This window comes from Poecile atricapillus, chromosome 1 (assembly GCF_030490865.1).
Source record: "Poecile atricapillus isolate bPoeAtr1 chromosome 1, bPoeAtr1.hap1, whole genome shotgun sequence".
NCBI lineage: Eukaryota > Metazoa > Chordata > Aves > Passeriformes > Paridae > Poecile > Poecile atricapillus.
The window spans coordinates 121,457,453-121,484,854 of NC_081249.1; the positions used below are offsets into that span (position 1 = coordinate 121,457,453).

The 27,402-nt window shown below is 36.6% G+C and overlaps 1 protein-coding gene across 3 annotated transcripts in view; it reads right to left on the minus strand.

Annotated features, from left to right (window-relative positions):
• ELP4 (elongator acetyltransferase complex subunit 4) overlaps positions 1-27,402 on the minus strand; it is a 136,082-nt gene that overhangs the window by 48,360 nt on the left and 60,320 nt on the right. Inside the window, exon 10 of one of the 3 annotated variants that reach the window (XM_058864039.1) lies at positions 5,961-5,990. The exons of 1 other annotated variant lie outside the window; for it this stretch is intronic. In XM_058864039.1, the coding sequence (XP_058720022.1) occupies positions 5,976-5,990 (15 nt within the window). In that variant the 3' untranslated portion in view covers positions 5,961-5,975. Of the gene's footprint in view, positions 1-5,960; positions 5,991-14,221; positions 14,316-27,402 lie in introns of those variants that run through there. One more of the 3 variants, XM_058864035.1, reaches the window with a different exon arrangement.

Here is a 27,402-nt window from a genome sequence, read left to right on the forward strand (position 1 = left end):
TAGGGGAGCTCAGCAGAACATTCTGGAATGCTGGCTGTAGGAATAGGAGCTGAGGCTGAAATGGATCCATGGACATTCTGCTCATTGGGTGCAGTTCTGAATGGTAAATGTGGCACATCGAGCTCTGTGTGACCATGCTACATCTTCCTTTCATAAATCAGCACAGATATAAATGATCCTTTCTTTGGAATCTTCCCTAAATTACATTCAAATGCCCAAGACCAAGCATGTCAAATGCAGAAGCACCACAGGAACACTGAATTCCTGCAGAATGAGTAACAAGAGGAGATGGAACATATTTCTATAAGGTTCTCACCTACATTGGAATTTTAAAATTTCCTAAACATCATTGAGCTGTTTGATCCTTCAGTAAATGAACTGTTGGATTAATTCTTCATGTCACTGCTGAATCAGCCAAAAAACCCCTAAATCACATCTAGGTCGTGGACTCAAACAAGAATAACACTTTGGAATGATTCTATTTTTAAAATTGGCTTATATGCTCAGAATTAGGAGAGAAAAACTTTGATTAAAAAGTTTTTTAAAACAAAGGTAAGTGAAAAAAAGCTTTTAAAAAATCATTATATGACTCCTAATTAAAATGCTTATTTAAGCTTTTCTCTGCCAGTTACTATTGTCAAAATATACAGCAGCAGTTAATAAGACAAGACTAGACTTAACTATTGGCTTTCATAATAAAACATGAAGATAAAAATGAGGCTTGGAGTAATTTATATGAGAGAAAATGATGTACTAAAAGCAAGACACTAAATCAATTTTAAACACCAAACACAATTTATGTCTGACTTTAAAACTCATCCTCCAAACATTAATCTAGACAAAGGCCAGAAACTGAATGAGGCTTAATTTGTGAAACTGATACCTTTCATCATAACCTTTAGCTGAAAAGGTCATTAGATATATTATATCTAAGTGAGCAGCTTATCCCTGCTTCATTACTGATAATTAAGGCAAGTAATATTTTCTTGACAGTAATGTGTCCAGTAAGAGATATCGTCTAGTTTGCATAAACCAGACATTAATTACCAGAGTAGTATCAGAGATAAAAAAAATTAAGTACCTGTGTAACATAATTTCATTATTTTTTCTTCATTTCCTTAAAGAATTAGCAGGCTCAGAAACATAATGAGCATATTAAGAAATCCATTTTCAAGCATTTATTAAAATCCTTATTACACATTACAAAAATATATTTTTGCACTTACACAAACAGAAATGAAGGCATCTTGAAATACACACATTATTTAGATATTTTGTCATCTTGCTTTACACTCAGTGCTGAAGTGCAGTTATCAAATAACAGGTTCATATTTGGACTTCATTTCAAATAAATGCAATCAGAAATGAGTCCAAGACCTCTGATCTGCAACTTCAGGTCATGTTTTGCCTCGTTTGCATAAATGGTAGTTTTGCTTTTGTACAGAACAGCACATGGATCAAGTATCCATGTGACAATGACAACTCTGTCCCTTAGATCATTATCTGCTTAATAATTTTTATTTCTCAGTAGAAACAACTCTCAATGTTTTTAAAAGCTATAATGCATGGTGTTTAATGAATAGAAGAAAGAAAGATGAATGGTTCAGTCTCGAGGTATGTTATCTACCAAACTCCACTCTAGGAAAACCTGGACAAATGGTATCTAGAGAGATTTTAACCCTTAGTCATGACACAATCCATAAATGCTGCTGTCACTGCATGCCCTGCACAAACCACAAAAGTGGCACCTTATCTTTTTCTCCCTTGAACTCCTCTCCCCACGAGCATTTGCATTATGGGAGCTTCCAGCAGCATTTCTCACAAAGCATTAAGTTAATAAAAAATTTAAAGCATAAAGTTAATTTAGAGGAGAGTCCAGGGCTCCCTTGTTGGACAGGGAATGTTACACTAAAGCCTACTCCAGACAGAAGGAAGCTTTGTGGTGCTCTCAAAAGAACATTCCCTGGCCTTTCCAGGGAAAAGATACCCCATGATCAAAGGTAGAAAGAAGATGGGTGGGAAGGAATAGGAGAAAGACTGTCACAGCTATGGATATCAACTGTGATTCCCTGGAACGCTGGCTGTAGGAATAGGAGCTGAGGCTGAAATGGATCCATGGACATTCTGCTCATTGGGTGCAGTTCTGAATGGTAAATGTGGCACATCGAGCTCTGTGTGACCATGCTACGTCTTCCTTTCATAAATCAGCACAGATATAAATGATCCTTTCTTTGGAATCTTCCCTAAATTACATTCAAATGCCCAAGACCAAGCATGTCAAATGCAGAAGCACCACAGGAACACTGAATTCCTGCAGAATGAGTAACAAGAGGAGATGGAACATATTTCTATAAGGTTCTCACCTACATTGGAATTTTAAAATTTCCTAAACATCACTGAGCTGTTTGATCCTTCAGTAAATGAACTGTTGGATTAATTTTTCATGTCACTGCTGAATCAGCCAAAAAACCCCTAAATCACATCTGGGCTGTGGACTCAAACAAGAATAACACTTTGGAATGATTCTATTTTTAAAATTGGCTCATATGCGCAGAATTAGGAAAGAAAAACTTTGATTAAAAAGTTTTATTAAAAAGTTTTAATGTGACACATGCAGAAGCAGCCAGAGGAGCAGTTCTCATGTTATTTGTGCACATTATTCTGAAATAGTTGATGCATTGACTGACAATGTGTTATCACCAAGATCATTTGTCCTTAAATACTGGAAAGTTAATTGAAAGATCTGTTTTGTGATAACCACCTAATGAGAAACCAGCAGGAAAGCTAAATTAAGGCAAAATGGGTATCTGGAACAGATAAAGAAATCTTTCAGCAGTAATTGAAACTACTAAAATTCTGCTCTAGTCTATTTTTGAAATTTGTGTTAATCAAAATGACCATTTTGCATCAGGACACAAAATCATTACTTGAGTTAAAGGAAAAATAAGGAAAGTGAGGGTTAGATAATGACCATGTCTAGATGTGCTGTCCCCTTTACCCCTGAGGCAGAACTATCTCAGTTGTAATGAGTGTTTTTTCCTCCCTTCAGCAGGAAAGTTTTTTCCTCCTTCCTTTTTCCTTTCCTCCCAGGGCAAAGACCAAAGAATAGCAGTGAGATAAAGTTGTGTGAACTCACTGGGCACTTGTGAGAGTGAATGGAGTTACAACTCCATGCTGCAGCTCCGTGTTTATGTGAGACCACAGTGCCATAGCAGCCACAGCATCGTGAATGCACAGAAAGCTGAAATCTCAGTCTCTGGGAGCATCACTCTGTCTGTCCCATGGTCCAGATTCTGGGCACAGCCCAATTTTTCCAACAGAAAAGTAACCAAGGTGATTTTATTTAAAGAGGAAATTCACTTAACCTGGCAAACATTGTCACTTCAAGCCAAAATAAAGCTGTGGATGCTCTCACTGAAAATTGGCTACATTCATCTGTGCAATCCTGCCAGACTTGCTTGTGACAGCACTATCCAAAATTGCATTTTCCATGGCAGATGGCCAGAATATTTCTGCCTTTTCTTTTGGATCAATACCTGGTTGTGGCCTGGCTACCTGTGGGCTACATGTAAGGCAGGAACCACCTCGGGGAGTGACCATGGAACTGAAACCAAGCCCACACCGCTATTTGCTCTAACATTTAACACCTCAAAGAACTTTAACCTAATCCCAAGGACCAGAAATCAAAACAGAAGTAACCACAAATGTTAATGTGTTATTTTAGCATCTCCTTTGATGGGAAATGTCCTCATTCTTTCCAGTTCCTTGGGTAGAACAAGTGACAGCAATCATTGGCACCTGGCAGATATAACAACTGAGGTTATTTTTACTCTAAATATCCTGAATTCAGCCCTGAAGAAGTTGCTGATTAGCCTACAGACTCTTTCTGAATTAGAAGTATTATTCTTTAACATCAGAACAGTAGTGCTGAGTTAGTGACATGTAAAACATTGCTCATTGGTGTCAGTATTTGTAGGATTGTGGCATATGATACTGCAGATGGCTATTTATTTATAAAATGTAGCAGTTTCAGGAATGAATTATTCATATGTGGCATAATATTGACAAAAATCTCTTGCATGTATATCCTGAAACATTTGCTGTTTTCAGTGCTGTTACAAGTAATGACTTCTTCCATCTGGTTTTATGCTGCATTTTGGTTAAAAAATGATCTGAGTAAAAACATAAAGCAATCTTTTTTAGCCCATTCACAGAATCAGTATGCTTTAATGGGTAATTACATAAAAGAATTATTAATATCTCCTATAAACCAGCAAAGGAATTGTTTTCTTAAGTGTTATTTCCCATTTTGCAATAGATAAGTTTTCACAGAGTGAATTGCTGATCTTTGACTTTACAAGTTCTGGCTGTAATTTGATTGTGAGATTTGCATTTTCCTTTTTGATAGAAGAGTGAAAACTGAGCTCTAAATTACTAAACTGAAATAAATCATTCCATTTATAAACAAAGCTACTTAAATATTTTCAAAAGACAGAAAACTACAAAAAACTACAAAATCTAAGTTTTCTGTCCCACTGAACACCCACTGAATATTCAATATACAGTTAAATGCATTTTTGTATGAATTTCATTGTGAACACTGATTGACTTCTCATAAGTAAATTTTATTGCTGTCATTGAGATAACAATGCAAACATAAGTAATTTTCATTTAAATATCAACTCCACAAGAAACTTCTAATTGTAAACTGACTCTGGAAAAGTTCTGAATCTGGTCTGCTTCATGAAATTACTGAATTTTTGTAATGTATAGATTGTTGATTTTTTTACCCTAATATAATAATGTGCTTAATGTGATAATTTCCTATTATTCCAGCAGACAGAGTAACTTGCTATTTTTAGTAATATTTCATTGTTCCTACTTTCCATTGATTGATTTTTAATTTGGCAGTTACTATGACACTTTTTCTTTTTTTTTTAAGAGTGTCAGTAACAGAAATAATGGAATATTTTTTCAAATAAGAAATGTAATGCTGGAAACTTTGAGAACCTCACTGTAGATCAAAGGTGTAAACTTTTGCTGACAACTCTTCCTAATAAGTCTTTGCTTTTCACAGCTTGCCTCAGTTTAAGAGGCAAAAAATTAGCATTTGCTGGTTAAAATGCTACCACTACATCTTCAGCCTCTCAAATCTGAATTCAGAAAGGTCAAAACCCAAATTTAATTTATTAACAAACTGGGGAAAAAGCTCCCAAATCCAGCCACTCTTGGGAGTTATAAAACTAAATCTGCAGTTGCATAATTATTTCAGTGTTAATTTGAGTGGAAAACAGATAGAAGTATCCTGGATGACTTTACAAAGAGTGACAAGAGATTGAATCAGATTTTGTTTTTAAAAATATTCCAAGAAAGGCACATTATTTTTCTCTGTTGTTCAGACATTAGGTTTAAGATGTGTTTTGAGCACTTGGGAACAATGTACAGACTCCTTGAGGATGTTTAGAGTGGGTTTCTTCCAACAGTACGAGCATGAATGTGTTCTCCTTGTGTCCCACACTTTCCCCTGTGACAGTGGCACCACTGCAAACCCGACAGCTTTTCAGCAGTTTTAGGCCATGTACTCGAAAACCACGTTTTTATTTTAAGGTTTTGACAAATGGAAAAATCATGTTTAAAATTCTGACATCAAAACCTGCAATTTCATGCTCCATCTATACAACATCCCTTTAGATGTAAATACACATGAAAGTAAACACCATTTGAATTTTTTCTGCTTAAATTCAGTACTATGTATTTGCTCCTTTAGTTACCTAGAGAAAAAGATCCAGTCAAAAAAAATTCCAAAAAGCTCTTTAAAAATGAAGGACTTTGGACCAACATTCCATATTCACAGTATTCATTACACACTTGCAGCTTTGTCATTTTCATTACCTTATTATGTATTTCTTCTTCTTAGGCACACAAAATTTTTACAAAGAGCAGGATCATATGGGCATGAGTAAAAATGGTGTTACTTAGACCTTTGTAACCTGAAATGCAAAATTTAAAGTTATGATGTGTGAGAAATTTATACAGGAACATATTCCTGATGTTCACAAAGTCTTGTGTGCATCTTCACTAAGTCAGATAACCAAACTTTATTTGATTTATCTTTTGTTTATTCATTCATCTTATCAGCTGCACTTGCTAGCATAGTTTAAAAGTTTTTGGTTATTTGGAGCAGTGTTTCAGAAGCTGTTAAAAATGCTAAAATATAGTAAAATTTTATATTACTCAGGAATAATTTTGCTTTTTATCTGACACAAACTAATTTTTGAATGCTGCAGGAAGGAAGTTAGTTTCACAGGTCAGATGTGTCGGGATGTGTCCCAGGTTGGTATCTTTCACTGTTGTAAATTAAGAAGTTTAGCTGCTGTTAATTTTGCTGTTTACTTCCTACACTGCAGATAAAAAATAAAAAAAAATCAGGGAAGGAATCAGCACAGAATTCAGTATGGAAATTTCTTGTTCACCTGATGTGTACTTGAAAAAATGGCAATTTTTATGAATGTGGTTTCCAAATTCAACCACTTTAGTATGAGCATTAATGCCTAAGCTTCTTTTTGGGGGGAAAAGCTTAAAAAATCCACTCATTTAATGCAAAACCATGGCTACTACATAAGCTTCATCAACTTCTTTCCTGCAACATTTTGTGAGGCTGTGCAATGAGACTCAAGTGGAACAGCTGCACCGACACAATGGGCTGCAGACGTTTTTACTGTCCTAATAATCCACATATTAAAGAGTCCCTAAATACTCATTGATGCGACAGACCATAACAACTCCCTTGGAGCTGCTGCAGTTTATCAGGTCAGTGATCTGCATACTGAGGATTCCCCAGGTACTCATTGACAGGTAGCATCTCATATACACTTGTACTAAAATAATAATTGCTTCAAAGGAACTGTTAAATCCCAGTTGTAAGCACAAATTAATTTAAAACCACTGAGACAGCACTTTGTTTTTTCTACAGATCTGACAAATCTGGATAAATTTACTAGACAAACCAAGACATCTGAGCAGAACAAGCATCCTCACATGTTATGGCTATTTGCATTGTCCTAAAAATACTGCCCACCTTGTCCTCAATGAACTACAATCACTGCCTTTCTGCTAGGCAAGGGTGACCCAAAAACTGTCCTTGCCACCCTTAGAAAAAAATGAATTAAAACCTGTTATAGAGTTAATAATCTTAATTGAAGACCTAATTTGTTGATGTCCATGTCCCCACTTTCTTTCTCTGTGTAGTATTTTCTTCTGTCCTCAACTCTTTAGTACAAATCACTGAACCTCTTATTTTTTCCTTTCTATTTTCTTCCATACCCCAACAAGTGCTTAGCCTTGTCAGCCCAGATTCCTTTAATTTCTTACTCTGTTGTTACCTCTCACTAAATTTATTCTCTAGAGGTTAGAGGAAAAACTAGTAAGCCTAGAAACCTTTTCACCAAAAGAACCTGTGGTGATTTATCCACTCCCACCCATCAGAAGACAAATGAGTCCCACTCTAGACAAATGTTTCAGAGCATGAAAGGGTTCATGCAGGCTACCACAGAGAGTGAATGACTATGTGGAAACTGCCTGCAGTCAGAACACAGCTCCTCTAAAGGCAGAAGTCCAGAGGAACAGGCTGATTGAATCAGAATGCCTTGGAATCCATGCCCAAGATGAACTTCAGCCTGATAATGCAATCCTCTGCCACTGGTACAGGCAGCTGGATGGAATTCAGGGTTCAGTCTGATATTCCTGCTGGCTCTCACACCATTTGCTCCACAGGGCTCTGAAATCCTACACTTCAAGTGTTATTTATAGTCCAATTGAGACACAAATCAACTGCATTGCTTGTTTATGTCACTTGCCTTTTAGGAGTCATTTGTGTTATGGCTACCAGGACACACAGATCCAGCTGCCACTGGCTGTTGTGTGTTTGGAAAAACAGGCTTCATGAAAACTGAAATTCCAAATCAGATGAGACCTCAATCAAATTTCCATTAACAGTCAGGGTAGGTGCAGTATTCTTGCACAGAACTCAACAGCTCAAAGCTGATCATCAAAACAAGGAACCAAAACCAAGTAGAAGCATCAAAAATCCCCAAGCAGATCCATGATTTACATAATACTATGATAATAGACACAAAGAGATTTATTTCAAGAGATAATATGATAGCTCATAGTAATGTAACTCTAGCATTTAGACACTGCAAACTCAGATTGTGACAGTTCATTTCTCAAAATTTAAATAGCATCATAAAAATGAAGAAGAAAGCAATATTTCTTCTTGTAGAACAGTCCTAATAGGTAACCTCTCTTCTTGGTCTATCTATTTTATTTCCATTGCCAAAACCTGAATTATTTCTTTCCAGTATTTTTCTTTATTATCTTGATAAATCCAGACATATTCTAAACATTACTGCAAAGATTATTTTTCTAGTCCAGTGCTTGGGTTAGGAATGTCGTTCTAGTCCTCCATTAGCCCATTTTTTTACTACTGAAGCAAACACAAACCACATATCTTAATTTTCAAGGTCCTTGCAATTTAACATCACTTCAAATATCTCAAACAGCAGCATATTTATATCTGTGAAATCTATCTCTTGTTTTCTTAAGTTTGGGATGCTTTGCATATGAAAATTCCCCAAATATCTCATTACACTTTTTCAAAAATTCCTCAAAAATTTCTTCTTCTATCAAAACCTTTTCTGTCATAGAACATATATGCTGAACTAATCTAAGACTTAGGCTATAAAGCTCTCCCAGACTTATCCTAATGAAGCTGTAAATTATTATTTTTGATGCAGCCAAAGGATTGGAGATAGGATTAGGGTGTGTATATGTGTATGTGTAGCTCTTTCCACAATACAATTAATTTTCTTTGCAGTCTCATCTGTAGTAGCAAACAGGGTCAAAAGACACAACTTGTAGAACCCTTCTCCAGTTTTTTTCTCCTGATCTTGACTTCTATTTCCCCTTTCCTCTTCTCTTCAGAAAAGAAACAGGAGAAAATGCAAGGGTTTTTCTCTCCATGCACATCTCAGTTGCACAAGAAGTTTTTGACTGCTGTAGGACTTGGCAAAGATGAAGAAGGCAACCAGCTAAAGGAAAAATATTGCAGGTTCCTGAGGGGCTGCTGGAGGAGGAGGTAGTCTAAGGAAAATGGCATTTTACAAGAAAGGGAGATAGAGAGAAACTGTAAGAGTTAGATCAGGAACAAACCTTTTTCCAGCTAAGACATGCAGGGTTTGATGATAGACTTAGGAGAACAAATGAACCTGGTTCATTCAACAAAGCAGCAGATCACCCTTTCAGCTGAAGGGAAGGAACTTCATGGAAGAGGAAAAAGGGGAGTAATTCAACAGTGAGATGTGCTCATCATTTGTGCTGTCATTTGGAGCCTGCCATGGCTAGGACACCAAAAACCTGAACCTTTCTGCAAGAAAGATGGAAGAAAGGGGGACAGAGATCTGCTGAATAGATGTTTCTTTTGTGACACTGAAGCCTGGAGAGGCTGCCTAGAAGAGAGGCTAGACAGAGTTAAAAGATAAAGGTAGGTATTTATTAAAAGGCTCTCAAAGAGCACACCTTGGGCAGTGCAGGCACCACTCAGCCAAGTGGTTCAGAGCCATTTTGCATTTATGAAACATTCTAGTCCAGGTCCAGCAGGCTGTAGCATTCAGCAGACCACCACTTCACAGGCAGTGTCCCCATCCAGAGGTCAGTGCTCCACATTAAACAGAAACACACAGGATATTCCAGGTGTGTGTGGTATCTATGACTGTCTGAACAGCCACACAGAGCTTCACAAATTCCAGTAACTGCTTTCAGAATGGAAGTGTCTGAGTACATGAACTGAAACCAGGTTAGCACACCTGGTACCTGCTGTCATTTCCAGGACATTGTGGATCACCTGGTATGTTTGGATGGAATGATGACGGAGTGGAAAGGCAGTCCCTGCTCCCAGTCTGAAACCAGTCTTGGTGAAGGCATGGTCTTACTTTGGCCATCCTTGCCCTAAACCTTTGAGAGCCCAGACATCAGAGGGCACCCCTTGACTGCTCACCCTTGGATCTAAACTCTCCTGCACTGTCCAAGCTGCAGCATGACAGGGACTATCTTGGCTGTTCCTTGTCAATCAGCCCTGTGTGTCCTGAGAAGGAGATATGCTAATTCAATGAACAATTGCCATTTGCCAGCACATTGGGAAAAAATTCTGGAACTACAATAAATCCAATAGTCTTGACTCACTATGGAATGAATGTATCTCTGGTGACACACAGAAGCAGATGTCCTGTGTATCAAAAGACAGCAAAAATCCTATTTAAAAATGAGGACAGGGATGTTAGAATCATCATTCTGGATACAAACTCACAAATGAACCGTAAATTCAAGGTGGGGCAACATCTTTCTGTTGTGGACAGAGAGAATGGTTGTCTACAGGAAGAATGCTCGTCTCTTAGGTGTTTCCTGCTTTCCACTGACAATGGGTTTGTGCTCTTTTGAAACAGTTTTATGGAACCAGGGTGCCTTAAGATTACAGGACATGGGCACCGTGTAACAGCAGAAAGACAAAATGAACTAAGTAAGCAATGGTGACAGTGCCCATAAGTCATCTGTCTTACATAATCTGCAGCAGGATTTGATGGTATTAAGTAGACCTATCTTCAGAAAAAGTGGTGAAAGCAGCACAAGGCTGAGGGTGAGCAATCCAGAAATAAGAAATTGTTCATAGACTTGTGCTAAAAGGAGGAAAGGCAGCATGATGAAACACCTGAATCGGGAGTAGTATCAATAAAAGTGGTTGGATTGATATGTTTTTTCTGTTCTGTGTGATTGAAGCCAGTTCTTTGAATATTCATGAGGAACAGGTTTCAGTCTGTGCAAAAGCTTTTTTGTGTCTTTGTCTTCGTGGGCTCTGTGAAGAATCAAAGACATCTAAGTATAAGCCTAGAATTTTTAATGTTATGTGGAACTTTCACCAACTGTGTAGCTGAATGAAACAATTCATCAAAACAGTAGTTTTCCAAGCAGAGATTGCATTTCTTTTGGCAAATCAACACTATTAAGTCACAAGGACTCTCTGTTGCCAAGGAATTCAGAAAATAGTCAGTGGCAGTGCCCACAGCATTTGAAATAGCAGCCTGATTTGAAGTTCTGCTTGTCAGCTGAACTTCCATCCCAGAGGACAGAGAATCCTCCTTTGAATCTCTAGGACATAAGACTGACTATCAGGCTTTCTTTTGTTAATGAGTTCATATTAATAGCCAGCCAAGAGTTTGGTTGCTAATCAAGTGCAGCAGTAAAGAGGCTCAGGCACTAATCCAGCTGCTGAAGGCATTCCAGTATTTGGTGTCTTTGAATCACAGAATCATGGAATGGTTTGGGTTGCAAGGGACCTCTAGAGATGATCTAGTCCAGTCTCCAAGAAGTGTGAGATCTTCCTATCATGGTTTTTAAAACAAAGATGAGGTTTTAAAACACAGGACAAATGGGAACATCAGCCAAAGAGCAGTGATCACAGCTCAAAGATGAACAGCATTATATAACAAATACAAATCCCTGCCCATGTGGCCTGATTTAGTGCTTTACATTTAATTATATTTACTCCATTTTTACAGAGTTTGAAACTGCATGAAAAGTACATCCCAACATTAAAACTTACAGTAAGAATGTAGCTAATTAAATATTTTCCAGTAGCTCTCTTGATGAGGACGTAAGGTCTTTAGTCAATTGAAAGTCTGAATTGAGACTTTCCAAACATCTGCCATAACTCAGGAATTGCATTTGTGTGTGGTTTATGAAGTGTTTTTCAAAGGATCAATGATGTGTAAAGCTTTATCAACACAATAGAGAGCATTAGACATTCTCTTTTATAAAAACTATTTTTTTTGAAGTAGAAGTTTAAAAGTCTCTTCTAGTTGCAGTCTCTGAAAGCAATAATCTAATTTCAAGAGGATTTAAACTTCTATGTAGATTTGCTTCTACATAGGCACTGCAATGATCTCTTATTACTTCTAGAATAGCAAAGAATTCTAGAATAGCACAGGCGTTATGAACCACCACACTGCAGATATGGAAATGGATGAGGAAGCCTACCTTTTTTACCTTATTTTTTACAAATAACTGCGTTTTCATCTTAAAATGTAATGTTCAACAGCATTGCACATAAGTGTATTTAGAGATCTTAAGGTGGGAACTAGTTGGTGATAAGGGCATAACTGGGTGTGAGAAGATAACTGTAATAAATTTAAGTGTACAATTAGATTGAGCAAATTATTTAAAAAATAAATGTTGAATATTTATAGAGGATTTCTGGTTATCTTGAAAATGATAGGGTATTTTTCATTTACTTTTAACTGTTGATGAATTTGCGGACCCCAACAATTCTAATCCCCCTCCCCGAATTCCTTTAAGGAAGGATGGAACTCCTCTGCCACCTCCAAACCCCTCTAGTGTTGCTTTATAGACAATAAAACCAGTCCAGGTATTTAATATGCAATAGCAGAGGCTTGAGAAAGGTCTAATTATTGCATGAAAACTGTTCATTCTGATGTGGACAAGAATTATTATACATGAGGAAGGTCATTACATCAAGTCATAGCCTAGAACTTTTGATGCCACACAGGAAAGAACACACAAGAAAATCCCAAATCCAGACTAAGAATGTAAGAAGTTATTTTTTTAAGGAGTCATGGATAATACCAAAAAGAACAACAACAAAAAAAGTTCTGGAACCATCCACAAACCAACCAGTTTCCCCAAAGGAGTGGAACATGTCAAGGCAATATGACAAAAACAGCTGTGGGTACGTAGGTGCTCTGCTTGGGTTTAGGTGGTGACACTGCTTTCTGTCGCCAATCCAGGAGTTTTAGAGTCACCAACACCTACACAGGGCACAGAGGGACACTCAAAGGAAAAAGAATCAGAATGATTTTAATTTTAATTGATTAATTAAAATAAATAAATGAACAACTATGGAAAGCAGGACATAAATTATGGGTAGGTTTAGTACACTGCTGCTGTAACAGGTGAACTGAGCATGGCTGTGTGGCTGAGTAATTCTTTCCTGCCTTCAGAGCAGCTGGTTACTAAGATTAATGGGGTGCTGATTCTTCTGGAGTTGTTGGCTGGAAATGCTGTAGAAAGCATGATACCCATATTATTTAGCTTCCTCCCCACAACTAAAATACATACAAGCACAACATTCAGCTGTCAAGCATTTCAAAAAGATTACAAACTCAGTTTGAACTTAATCTGCTGAATGAAAGTACTTTAAAAAACGTATTTCAGTTTTAAGGAGAAAAGTATGACTTGTGTGAGAGAGAAAATTAGGCTGATAGTTGTGCCTTTATGAGTGGGCCACTGCCACTCCCCTTTTCAGCAGCAGGAATGGGCTGTACTTATCTGAAAGGAAAATTTGACTGGGGATCTTTGTGCTTCTGTTAAAATACAAAAATACCAGCAAAAACATGCTGTTACACAAACCAGTGAGAAATCAAAACATATCCCAGTGTGCAATTCATCAGTGTTTTCTACTGCATTATCACAGAATCATCGAATATCTTGAGTTGGAAGGGATCTATTTATCCAAACAGCGTATCTTTTAACTCAATATATGGAAACTGTAGAGGAAAACTACACAGAAATGATCTACCTAGAAATAGAATTTTATTACCCTAACTATTCAGAAAGGTTGCATTTGAAAAAATAATTATATCTGATGAAGCATTAGTGATACACATCACTAATGAAAAGCAGCACTTGGCATAGGCTGTTACTTTAAATATTGTGATAAAAGTGAACTCGTATAAAAAGGACAATACTTAGCAAAAAGGAATCCTAGAAAGCTTTTTACTCTGAAAATAATTTGAGTAATCTTACCCAGAAATAAAAGGTCTGTTTTGTCAGATTATATTTGTACAGTCAGGTTTTTAAACCTGTAACTACAAAATATGAATGAATTTACGGTTTGGAAAAACATGAAAAGTTTTCTTATATGACAGAAAGAGAAAATTTTGCTTCTTCATTCTTTCTCATGTTCTGTGTTATCCAAATGCTCCAAGCACTTTTAAGTTTTGGTAATGGTCAAAAGAGTAACAGGTACTTTGCTTGATGTTTGAGCAGCACTACTGGTCTATGAATTCTAACAAGAAATAATTTCTGTTTCCCTTCCCTCTTGAATTTTTATCTCCTATACATCCAGCATTGCCCTGCCTAATCTCAAATGAATGAATCTGACGAAACAGAGATCCCAAACTGCTTCACAAACCCAAAATTCACTGGTTAGGAGAAAGCAGCAGCCACACACCCTCAAACAAGGAAGTCTAGGGGAAAAAAAAAAGAAATAATAATAATAATCTCTGCCCATACATGCTTTTCAAAAAGTCTCCTGACACAAATAAAAGGATCCTCCCCAACATATGGAGGAGCTGCTGTGCCCTTCCGGGGATGGTCTGTAGTTATGTTCACCTCAGGCACGCCAAGGAGAGGTGAATTGTCAAATGCAATTTCAATCATGGGCTGGTTTGGTTGAGGCAGATTAGTTGTATGCAATGATGATAGATAGTTTATCCCAGCCCCAAACTGCCGCTTGGGAAATCTTGCACGCAAACGAACAGAAACTCAGTCATTATTAGTGTCAAGAAGGTACACGGAGGCAAAATTTGGTTGGCAGCCAGGCAAGATGAATCAAGGCGAAAAAGTGACCAATTGCATGTTCAAAATGGAAATTGATAGGCATGTTGTAGTTTGGAAGGATTTTAAACACCAGAAAAAGTCATACATTATTAATTATTCAGAGATAAATATTTAAAAAGTCTTGCTCTACGGAGAAATACAATTTTTAAGTCAATGTAAATTACATGTATAGTGTCCTAATTTTAGGCTTCTTTATCCCAGAAGCTTCACTATGACAGTTCGGAGCATTTCTTATTATATAACTTTTAATAAAAAAGAGTATTGAAAATTAAAAAATTATCTACCAAATAAACATTTAAAACCCAAATAAATGGTGCATTAGTTTTGTTGAATTATCTGTAATCAAAGCAACCACTTGCACCCCTCACAGTGGAGTCCAATGCTCATTTTTATCACCTTTACCTTCTCAAAGTTACCTAAATATTTAATGAATTAAACAGTAGAATCCACCTGTGTGAGCAATCACAATCCTTGGTTCTCTAAATAAATAGCAAAAAATTGCTAAAAGAGAATGTCCTCAAGTTTCATTGCCTGAAGTGATACGCTCTGACAAATCTAACAGCTCTTTCTGTGTCATTCCTAATGCACTTGTCACTCAGTATTATCCATCCTCATTAATGACAATGGGAAAGTTTATCTTGGGAACACGTTTTAAATCATCCACTCTTTACAATGGGACCATGAAATCTCTTACAAAACATGAGGCGGGAACTACTCTGACAACAAAACCCCTTCCTGGCAGCTTTACTCCTAATTCCTGTTCAAGGAATAATGTGTTTATCATACAACCACACGGAACAATATATTAGATGAAACTTGAAACAAGAATAGCTGGCTGGATTTTTCAAGATAGAAAGTGATTTTTCGATATTTTGGAGCATGGAGTCTTTTAGGGATGTAATTTTTTGTATGGAACCATGCTTCCTCTTTCAAAAAAAAAAAAGTTATAAATCCCTGATGAAATAGGTTGAATACTAACAGTGTCACAGAAATAGTGATACTGCTCACAATAAAAATGATCATTAAGTGATTATTCCTGGCTTTACACAAATTCTGCTTTACTTTTAGATATTCTTACCAGAAGTCTAGATTGTATGTATAAAACCATCCCAGTTATGCATAATTTTCACTAGTAAATAATTCTGTTTTGATTGTAAGTTCTGAAAACTGATCTGCCCTCTATGATATGCACTTGCAACAGATGGATTGCAACTATTTACTTTATTTTGGATACTCCAATGTAAAAACTACAATATCCATTGCTTGTCTTTTCATCATCTCAATTGTAACACCACCACCAACCTTCAATAAAAGTAGCAGTTAACAGAAGTTATTTCCAAATGCATCTGACCACAAGAAGTGCTGAGTTTTTGGATCAATTTGTAAAGCAAGAATTTCCCAAGAAACAAAAAATGATGGAAACCAAAGAAGCTGCAAGGAAATATTTCAGTTATTCCTATTTGTGTGAGCACAGACAACTACACTGCTTGTGGAAGATAATACTGTCCTAAAGGATGCAAAAACACATCAGGGTGTGGATGAACAAAAATGGAGAAGGAGAAGCAGTAAAGACCGTAGTACAAATAGAATTTTAGTTCAGGCAGAGGAAAAAGTGCTTCTTATATGAGATTATAGATAATCTACTGAAAAAATCCTTTCACTGCAACGTTCCTACCATAGAACCTTACCCTACTGACACAGTAAAAATTCTCTTTTGTAGATTTAGGAGTGTTTCAGTAGTCTGAATCTAATTTTCATGGCTTTTTCGAAGTCAAAATGCCCTTTTCAGATCAGTAAGAAATCATCAGAGATGCATTTCCACCTTAAAACCCTTTTTCCATAACGTGACTGTGGCCTTGAAAGTTTCTAAAGTAGTCCATGTTTTTGTAGGACAGATAGAACTCAAAAAAAGCCAGTTCTGCTTTCCTTGTTTTCACAGGTTTTCAAAAACCATAACCTAAAAAGCCTGAAATTTTCAGGCTATTATTGAAGATTTTAGCAGGCAGTAGTGACTTGTCTTCTTATTCTGCAAAAATTCACTTTAGTAATAGAAAAATTAGAAATAATGTGGCTTCCCATTTAAGTGATAAGAAATTAAATACTTCACCAGCAATTTCTTATCAAAATGTAAAGGAAATCTTAGAAGAATAAAACTTAAGCAGGACAGTACTAAAAATTTATATTTTAATACATAGCTATTTAAAAGTAGCTACTTTAATGATACAAATGCAAAAATTACCATAATACTTTAAAAGATTATATTAATTTAAAAAATGCCTCTTAAACAAAATACGAATTCCTTTTAATTACAGAGCTCTTCAAAGCATCAGGAATCTCCTTTTAGTTACTTACTGAAATATCTGCACACATTTAATATTTATGCTTTCTCTCTATCCATTTTTAAACAGAATTAAAGGAGTAGCTAAAACTCTGCCAATAAAATGACAGGAAGGTTATTTTTAGTCTAGATGATGTAGACCAAGCATAAACAGCCCATGGCTATGCTACTATTAAGGATCAGATCTAAATACAAGTACTAGATTTCCTTATAATTTTTTTTTTTTTTAACAGCAACAAGAATTATGAATTAAATAATGGTTTGTATCTCTTAAAAAATACTCATCCCAGAAGGAGAATCATTTTTCCCTTCATTAAAGCAAAAAAACAAAGCTGATGTAACTCCTGCCACGCTTCTCCCTGGTAGGAAAAGGTTTGTGAAAGTGCATTTGAGGCAGTGCAGGAAAGCTGTAACCTGCCCAGAATTACAAAGCCTTACAGCAAAAGGTGAGAAGTGTTGATTAGCAAGTTCACAGTGCTGCTTTCAGGGGCTTTAGATTGCAGACCTGAGACATATCAATCTCCAGAGACTGCAGGGTTTATCGATTAATCATTATTAAGTCCCTAATAAATCAATGAGAGAAGAGATGAAACCGATGGATAAGTGCACGTAATAGAGAGCCAGGAAGAAAATTCTGCTCAGCTGTAACATCTGGCACTTCCAGTGGCCAGGGATGGCTTCTGTAAGTGTTTATCCCACCCATCACACACTGCATACCCAGATGGGTACAAGCTGGGGCTACATCCATGTGCGAGCTTGCCTTGGTCAGCTCTTGTTCATCTTCTCGTTCTGGCTCATGGGGAACATCCAAAACCTGAGCTGGAACAGCAATCCTTGAGTGAGAACTCTCCCAGTGTATCTGCAAACTGCACAGTTCCTCCTGCTCCAGCTGGAGAGTCTGGAGCCAGCCTGGGAGAGGCAGGTGACCAAGAAATCTCCTCACCAAGCACGGGGAATGTTTTGGATACTGATACACAAACACCCGGCAGATATTGCAGAGTTCAGAAACATCCTCAGGACTCAGCAACTGTGGCCAAATCCTCCACCTCAAACATTCACATGTGGGCCACACAAAGCCTTGTCTTTCCATGAAAAAGTGGGGGCACAGCACCTCAGCAAAGATTACTAAAAAACCTTAAAACTTCCAATATTGAGCCATCAGGTTATTTTGAGAATAGCAAGCGCTGCTTTGGATGCAGGGTGAAGTGGATTTCTCCCAGTACTCACATCCTTCCACTTAGAAGTGGCAAACTTTTAAGTTATTATTGCTTATATTGCTTATAGTTGGTTATTTTTGCTTTCTGCTTTTACTTTTCAACATGACTCAAGCAGACACACTACTCAAAGATGATTGGTTTAATATGAGGAAAAAAAGTCTGTTTAGCAGTTGTTTTGTAAACATGAACTTAATGGACATCAGACTGATTCTTGAGTAATTTTTGCTGTAATAGACCTCAGACAGGAAAAAAATAATGAAGAGCCCACAGACTGTATTTTCATTAGCTAAAGCTAGGTTTTTCAAACCTTAAATATCTGAAATGAGGCATTTAAAATGAACTATTTTCAGCAAGTGCTACCAGCTGTTTTCTGAAAGTCAAGCAACCTATGACTGGCACTCAAATTCCCTTTATTTATGCATTTATGTACATAAATAAAAAGGTTTAACTATTATTATTATTAATTATTTATTACTAGTAATTATTATTAATTAATTATTGTTAACATGATACAATTGTTGCTTACTTTCTTCAGAAGGGATAATTGTTAATACCATTCATTTTGAAGGGGGTTAAGATGGTGTTAATGTTAAGCTGGCCAGAAACACCACTTTAAGTTCAATAAATAATGTTTTCCTCTAGGAGACAGCTTCACTTGATATTTCAAAAGCTCTTGCTTCTCAACATGCAATGGGAAACTTTAAATTACATTATTTGTGATACAGAATCCTTTGAAAGCCCTATGAAATACAAGAAAAACCAAACAAAAAAAAAAAATCAAAACCATGTAACTAAAACAACCGTGTCAAAGACAGCAATAAAAATGGCATGACCAAAACCTAACGTTCCTTAAACCTTGGGCACTGTAGTCCTCACCCATACTGATTTTGATAATCTACTTTTTGTGCAGTTCTCTTGGCCAAAAATATAAGAATAAATTGTCCTCTGGAATTTAGTTACAAATAATACTCCACAATTTAGCCAAAGCAAAAAGTAATATTTCCACAATGATTACAGAGCATTTTTTCTTCAGCTACAGTACTTTGCAATGTATGTGTATTTTTTTTCCTCTTGTCTCCTTTTGGCACTTTCATTAAGTCTTTCAGACTAAGAATAATGACTATTCTCAATAAGAATAATTTAAAAACCCAAGTTCTTGTATGTTAACAGTTCAATAAAGGGTAATATTTTTTGTGAACCAGTAAAATAATTAGATCCAAAAAATGGTATGAAACAATTTCTGTAGAGGTGAAAAATTTAAAGAAACTATAAATTTGTGGTTTCCTTACAGATTTACGTTCACCCAAACCCATTAATACTTTCAAAAGACTGGAAATGTTAACACTTAATCTCGAATTTCCAAAGTTACAATAAAACATTTGAAATTTGGTTAAATCATGGTAAATGTTTGGCAGCATTGGTTCTGTTTCCCTCCAAAATGCCATTTTAACCCTTTACAGGTATTAGATGGGGCTATCCTCCAGTTTCCTCATTCAGAGAGTACTTTGAGTAACTTCCTACCCAAAAACCATAATTAAAACCATAACAACAGTGCTGAGACAAGGAGATCAGGATGGATTCACACCTTGCACGGGGACATGGAAAATCCTCCTCCTTTCCTTCCTTTCACTAAAAGCCCTGAACTCCAGTGCTTGTCAATAAGTTTCAGGTACAATGTAAACCTGTGCATGAGAAAATGTGACTTCTTCTCAGTTTTCATTTTTATTTTCCTGCCTTTGCAGAGATACAGCAAACCAGAGGTGTGCTTTACCGTGTAACAGCCTGACTGAATTTGCTGCTCTTTGTAAAATGAGATCATTATACAACTACAAAATGTCCTAATTTTATTAAAACTTGTGATATTTTAAAGAGCATTTAATGGAAGTGACACTCAGTTCCTGCTGAGAACTGCCACAAATATGGGGATTAATTATTTTTTGCTTCTTAGAGACTCACCATCAATATCTTTCTAACTCATGCCCACAGACATGTCTAAAACATACCACTGCTTCAGTGAATAACATAATCCTAGTAGAGAAAGAGCTTTTTAATTTTTATCAACCAACATTTTTAAAAAAGATGTCCTTAGTCCACCTATCTTCTAATAGTTAGAAAGTGGGAATATGTCAACTACTTTACTCGTCTGGCAAATACAGGAGAGGTTGACCCAGTTATTTACAGACTGAAGAGGCCAAACCCTTTCATGCTGCAACACTGACCCTTAGCACAGATCCTGAGAATGAGCAGCCCATTACAATATGCACAAGTGACCTTTCAGTGCATTAATGACTTTGCGGTGCATGTTCTTCCCTTGCAACAACACATGGCATAAATATTTCTAGGCACCGGAATTATTTGTTTAAATAAGTTCTGTTAAATGAGTTCTGTTTACTAACAAGAAACTGCTGCTGCACTGTCTTACGAGGGTTAAAGTTTTGAAAAACTGAATGAAACTCTCACATGACACCGTTATACAACCCATGAAACAAAATTAATTATTAAATAAATTTCAGGATATTACAAATCTTCCCATGAAACCTAAGAGTTAACAATATCTTCCTATATTTGCCTGCAGACTAATAATTAATAATTTAATTTACATTAATCAGTAGTATACAACAAGAAGGTGATATTTTCAAATTCAATTCTTCCACATGGGCACAATATTTGTGTTCTGAAATTCTATACACTATATGAAATTGATCACTTGATTTCAGTCCAGTGTACCATTAGGGTTCAGAGGGTTTTTCTTTTCAAATAAGAGCTCTCCAGGTATTGTTTCACCTTAAGTTATTATAATTTAAAAATACTCTCCCAAAACTTTAACTAAATTGTACTGTCACAATTTTAAACAGGTATATTTATTCAAAATTGTTTGAAAGAATGTAATACATTTTTGACAGGCAGTCTTTTACAATATTGAAATCAAATCCTTGATTTCATCAAACCCTTCATATTCTGTGCCTTATTCCTGGAAGGCTCATGCCAAAATGATTTAGTTTGATTTTCTTTAACAATGGTAGGTTGGCTTGACAGCATCTGACAAAACAATTCAGTGAAGTACACCATACCAGGTAAAGAGAACCTGAACTGGCTACTAGGTGAAATAATGCAAAATGGAGCTTGGTATTATGACAGAATTAGTTTTGCAGGAGAATCTTTTTTGCAGTATTAGTTTTAGATTAAGAAAATGTTATGGTATTATAATTAATTGTCTTTTGAACTATTTTAAAATAACACAGTGGTTAATAGAGTGGGAAAAATGGACAGGAAAAATTAATGCCAAAAAAAAAATGGTTTTACTGGTATAAATTTCAGCTGAGTTTTATTCCAATGTTTTATTCCAATTGTTTTATTTATTTTATTTTCCAATTCTGTTGGGAAGTTTAGTTTGATCTGCAGAGTTCCCTGCACTGGAGTTCCCCAGCTTGAATGGGACATCCTGCACGAGAGTTTGCCAGGTATGATGCACCTGCTCAAGGCAGGCTGAGGAGAAACAGGTTTCCCCATGGGGATGAGAAAATGGAAGAAATACGCTTTCTCTAACACTTCAGAAAAGTTCTGTCTCCTCCCAGAACCAGAAGTACCTGTGAAGTTTCATCCATGCTTCAGGCCCCTGGGCAGCCAGGCAGTCACAAGTTCTGGCTTGGTAAAAAAAGGTTTCATTTTGATTTCATAAGGCTTTAACTGAAGGTCCAGTCTAGTAATGGCACTTGTGCACAACCTCAAAATACAGAGTTGCTTTGTCTAGACACGAAGGTATATAGATCAGTATTGCAACATGTATGTTATAGCATATATTAGCTTATTTTCCTTATTTTACTGGATGATTGCTATAGAACTACCAGTTTACTTAAATTTATAATTAGCCAGTGTTTTGCCTTTTGTCAGCTCCCAGGCTCACTGATCCTTCTTAACAGTGGCCAAAATAATTCATTAATTCAAATGCATTCATTTACAAATTTACCCAACTTCAGAAACATCTGAGGAATATATTCAAGATTAGGGTCAGCCATTATTCTCAGCCAAATTCTTTTGGGAGAAGCTAAAAGAAGTGATGCTCTTATTGCCATTTTCTAGTTCTCATTAGAGAGGTTGGTATGGCATGGGTGTGTATTTTAAAGATACACTGACCCCACATGTGCTGGTGACAGGGTTGACTTGTTCCTGCAGAAGAAATAGCCTAAGCCACTGTTTCTATACCTGCTCCTGATGAAGAATTACCCAGGGAATGTTTGCAGGAGCACAGTTCTGGCACTCAGTGATGCTGCCAGCTCCTGAGCCCCTTAGGACCAAACCTGTGCTATGTGGATACCACACTGAAGCACTGCAGACATCAGCTCTGACTTGGTCTCATCCATCTGTTTTGGTAAATAATCTCTGACAGTGGCCACTTGCACTTCCCTTTTGCAGAGAAGAAGTTTATCACAGTCTAGTCTGTCTAAGATAAGTAAGGAAAACTGAAAGGAAGACAAAAAAAAGTCAGAAACATGGAGATTTCAGATAGAGGCTACCTAAGCTGTATTTCCTGTTTTAAATGCCAAAATCACCACCTTAAAGAGTTTTAAGTCATCTTCCAAATACCAGCATTGGACACATAACAGATGGAAATACCTGGAGCTGCAACCCTTTCTTATTTTGGATATTGTTAATTTTCTAACAGTCTTTTACTGCTAGATGAATACAGAATATTATTTGAATGCCTTTGGAATCCTATGTTTATTTTTAATTCTGCAGAGAGTCATTGCTGGTTTTCATGGTTATGTTTCCTTCCAAAGAGGTAACGTTTTCCTCTGGCAATTACCATGGGGAAACTGCAGTCCAGAGTGCTCCATAGTACCATATTGCATCTGCCCTGCACTGAGAAACCAACCACTCTCCTGCCACAGGACTCCTCTAATTTCTTCCCCTCTTGTTAGGGTTTCCTCTCAGAAAAGAAACTCCTGAACTTGTACATAAAGCTCTGGTAACTTGTTTTTTGCTGTGTGGCAATTCTTTAAATTGTATATGACACTTGGCTTCAAACTGAGCTGGCTTCTAAAGATTTTTATCGTGGGCTGCACTGGTGTTGTAGCCATTTAAAAGAAAATATTGGCTGCTGTGACTTGTGTTTTGATAAAAAAAAATGTATTTGCAGAACAACTATTTCTTAGAAAAACTATAATGTAAAAACTTGTAGGGAAAAGCTTTGTCTCTATACTTCTAATAATTGACAGTTACTTGAAGACTTAAAATTTATGCAAAACTAGGGAATTAAAAAAACACCTTCATGAACTTTCTTATTTGCAAGGATTTATCTGAATTTATCAGGAGTTTTAACTTTAAATAGATAATTTCAGAGGTCTGTGTTGTCCAGACAGTAACAAAGGGAGTTAATCAAATATGAATCTTCTCCAACTGTCTTGTCAAACCAGGTAATGATGTCCTGCCAGCCAAACTCAGACAGAACATGTGAAACAAATACAAAAGTAAACAGGCCCTAAGCTGCCCAAGGGAAAGTCAGCAAGATGGCAATTTCAATCATTTGGAATAATACTAAAGCAGCCTTAGGCTTTTCTCAGAATGGAAACATGTCACTGTTACTGCAATATTTGAACAAATCAGACTGCAAAAGAAAGGAACACTTATGTAATCACAGCCGTGGAACAGCGCTTTACTCGATGGTGAGGTGGAAAATAATTAAGGGAAAATGTCCTGTTGGGGAGTAATTGTAAATCTACCTAAATAAGAAAGATAAACAATGTTTCCATAGAAATCTGGAGCGGCGAACAAACCAAATTTGAGCACAGATTCCTTAAGTCTTGACACAGGAGGCTTTGGAACAACAAAGATAAAATTCTGTCAAATAAAACTATGAACATTATGGTCCTACAAAATTTCTCAAATGTTGATAAAAGTTACGTTCAGAGCTACAAAGAAAACAAAAAAGCACTTCAAGAACAACTCTGCTGAACGGCCGCATTAAGATGAACAGGGCTGTCATATCATTTAACTGAGAAATCAAAAAATATTTCAAATATTTGGGGAACTTACCTAATCAGTAAACGTTCAGTATGTGTCTAGTCATGTAGCCATCTTTTAGTCAATCATCAGAAAATCAAAGGCAAATTGGCATGACTCAACCCAAACTTTAATACCGCATGATTGTGTCGTGTAAGCTTGTTTTGTGCGAGGGCTGCTGTGGTTTTAGCAGAGAGATTAACGACCGGACCTAAGCTGGCCTCCAAACCTTGCCCTGCTGATGCCTCAAGCCCTTTGAAGTCTGACCATCATACCTGGCAAAACAACAGTGGGAACTAGGCTGGTGTCAGATCTAATCAAGTTTCCTGCCTCAGCATAGCTAACTATGGGGTACACTAATTGGCCCAATTGCGGATTATACCTTTTGCTACAGATTCAAGACAATAATTTAGTCAAATGATGGTTTTTATCTCCTTCTAATTAAGATTCCAAAGTGGGAAGAAATAGGATTAGACAGGCTAACTTCAAAATTGTGTCCTTTAAAGTGGCATGCACATAAGATAGATCTCTGATAATACTGCACATAAGAGTGTATTGCTAGTAACTAATGTGTGAAGATTTGGGAAAGCTTGAAATAGCTACTGCACCTTTTAGATAAACATGGAAGTTTTCCTGGAAAGGTTCCTCTTCATAATTTATAAATGGACAATGAGCACTCATAAATATTTATTAAAAAACTATTGTCATCCTGAATTTAAAGGAAATATCTCTTTAGAAAACATTTCAGTCAGTCATATTTTGATGAAGAAGACACAAGGTAAAACGAAACGCTTAAAAGATTCTGCAGGCTATAAAGAGGCGGAGTTCCTCCCACAAAACTGCAATCTAATAAAACAGATTTGACATTCAAGGTTTTTCACCTATGAGGGCCAAACTATAAGGAGTTATTTAACTGGTGAGCAATCCAGAGATGAGAAAATCCATGTCTCATATTCTTATTTTAAACTGTAAAAAAAGAATGGTCTAGTGATGAAAACCCTTTTTGAAGAAATTTCACCGTAATTCACAGGTTCTGTGTTTCTCACTTTCCTTATATAATTTAATTTTAAAGTGGCATTTCAAGTAGAGGTCAATATTTTTATCCTAAATTGTGTATATAAATATGCAGAATCTTTCCAGAAACTGTAATTTACTCAATATGCATTTTCATTTCATATTTCAACTACATCCTGAAGAAGTCCTAAACTCAGTTGTACTCTGTATAAAGCATACTGCTGGCTTGCAATGCACACTGCTCTGCTTTTTGCTTCTACCCCCAGAACCAGAGCTGGCTGACTGCTGACACATCACATTCTAACTGCAGAAACCCAATTTAGAGAACCTTATTCACATCCTTTCTTAATTCAGTTTTCCCTTGCTCACATTTTCTTATTGCCCTTATTGCTCCAGTCAGCCTTGCTGTAGTCTGCTTTCCCTAACAGTATGAGGAAGAAAAACATATGTATTATAGATTAGTGAAACATGTACAGGAAGATCACAGTAGGACAGTGATCTAACGTGTTCAAAAAGGGATAGTTTGTGTCAGTTCAGCTTACAGAAAGCATATCTCTAACAAAACCTGAAGTTATTCAAAAGGGGCTGCAGCTGAGCAGCGAAGGGAGAAATTATACAAGTGGGTCATCCACGCATGTCTAGGGCAACAGGTTGTTTCAGGAGTTGCACTTCACTCCTGTTTCCAATGTCCCATGGCTAATTCAATTCTTTTTACAGAGCCTCCTGCTAAGGGTTTTCTTTCCTTCCAAATTACATTACAGATTAGCATCTCAAATTCGTCCGAAAGAAAAAATTGTATTCTGAGACTGAGGACTCAGTGATGAGAAACCACCCAAATATTCTAATTCATAGCTATAATAAATGAGAATTTACTATGCTGTGAAATGAGAGTGCATGCTTCTCCACCTCTGAAAACAGAGAGAACATTTGTATTTTAAAACCAAACACAGACTACCAAGGGTTTTGTTTCTACTGTACCGCTCCAGAGCAGTTGCTCAAATGCTTTAATACCTCACAATGCCTGGTTTCACTAACTGCATTCTCTGGAAAGTGACAAACGTTAGAAAGGAATTGTCTTGGGGAGAAAAAAGCCCTCCTTCATGTGTTTGCCTTTAAGTGGCTTCTGAAGAGGATACCTCTAGTTGAGAAACTTCTAGCACTCACGCAGAGATGACCCGCATGAAGAACTGGCTGCCTGATTAACTATTAACTACTCTCAATAGGATTAGATAATTAAAGACATTGATGACCATTAATTAGGAGGAGGGCACCTTAATTTGTCACTTGATAGGGCCCTTTCAATGATTTATAGGTTAGGGCTACTTGCAATTGTGAAGGGGAGGGGGCAGTGAAGAGAGAGAACCCTTAAGTTACCTTATCAAGTGGCCAGCTAAAAAGGGCAGAGGGTCAAATAAGGGCCAAAGTGGTCACTTAAGGGTGAAGTCCCAAACACCAAAGCAGTGCCAAGCCACATTGACCAGCATTTGGTGATGGAGTAAAAAATATGCTAATTTATTGGTGGCAATTCTCTCTTTTTATGGTTTCAAGCAGTTAAGACAAGTGGCCTGCTTAAGAGCTTTTCATTTGAAAAGAGATTAAACAAAATGGTTTGTCAGGGATGCTTGGCTGTTTTATGCCTTTGTTAAAAAAAAAAAAAAAAAAATTGCTCAGACTGTACCCATGACTATTGCATCACCCTGAAAGCCATCTTCCATCTCTAAGCATTACTTGGTTAATAAATACATCAGCTCTAATTGCTTAATAGTGCTATGTTCATTTGCTCTTTAGCAAGATTAAAATGAACTACATCTTTTGTATTACTGCCTTCTATCAGGACTGTCTGGATAAAGGTCACAGAAAAAAGTTTAAATTTAGTAGGAAATTTACTTAAGGACATTAGTGTAAATGATACTGTGTTTAAAATGACATAAAAGAGCGAAAGGTGATTTCAGTAATGCAAAGAAAATGGTTTCTGAATACTGATAAGGACACTTATCCCCCATACCACACACAATTTTAGCCAACATTATACATTAAAATCCCTCTACTGGGGTAATAACATGTAGCTACTTTCCCACCCACTAACACAAGTAAGAGCAAGTCATTAACATTTAATTAAATATGCTCCTGACATCCTTAGAAACA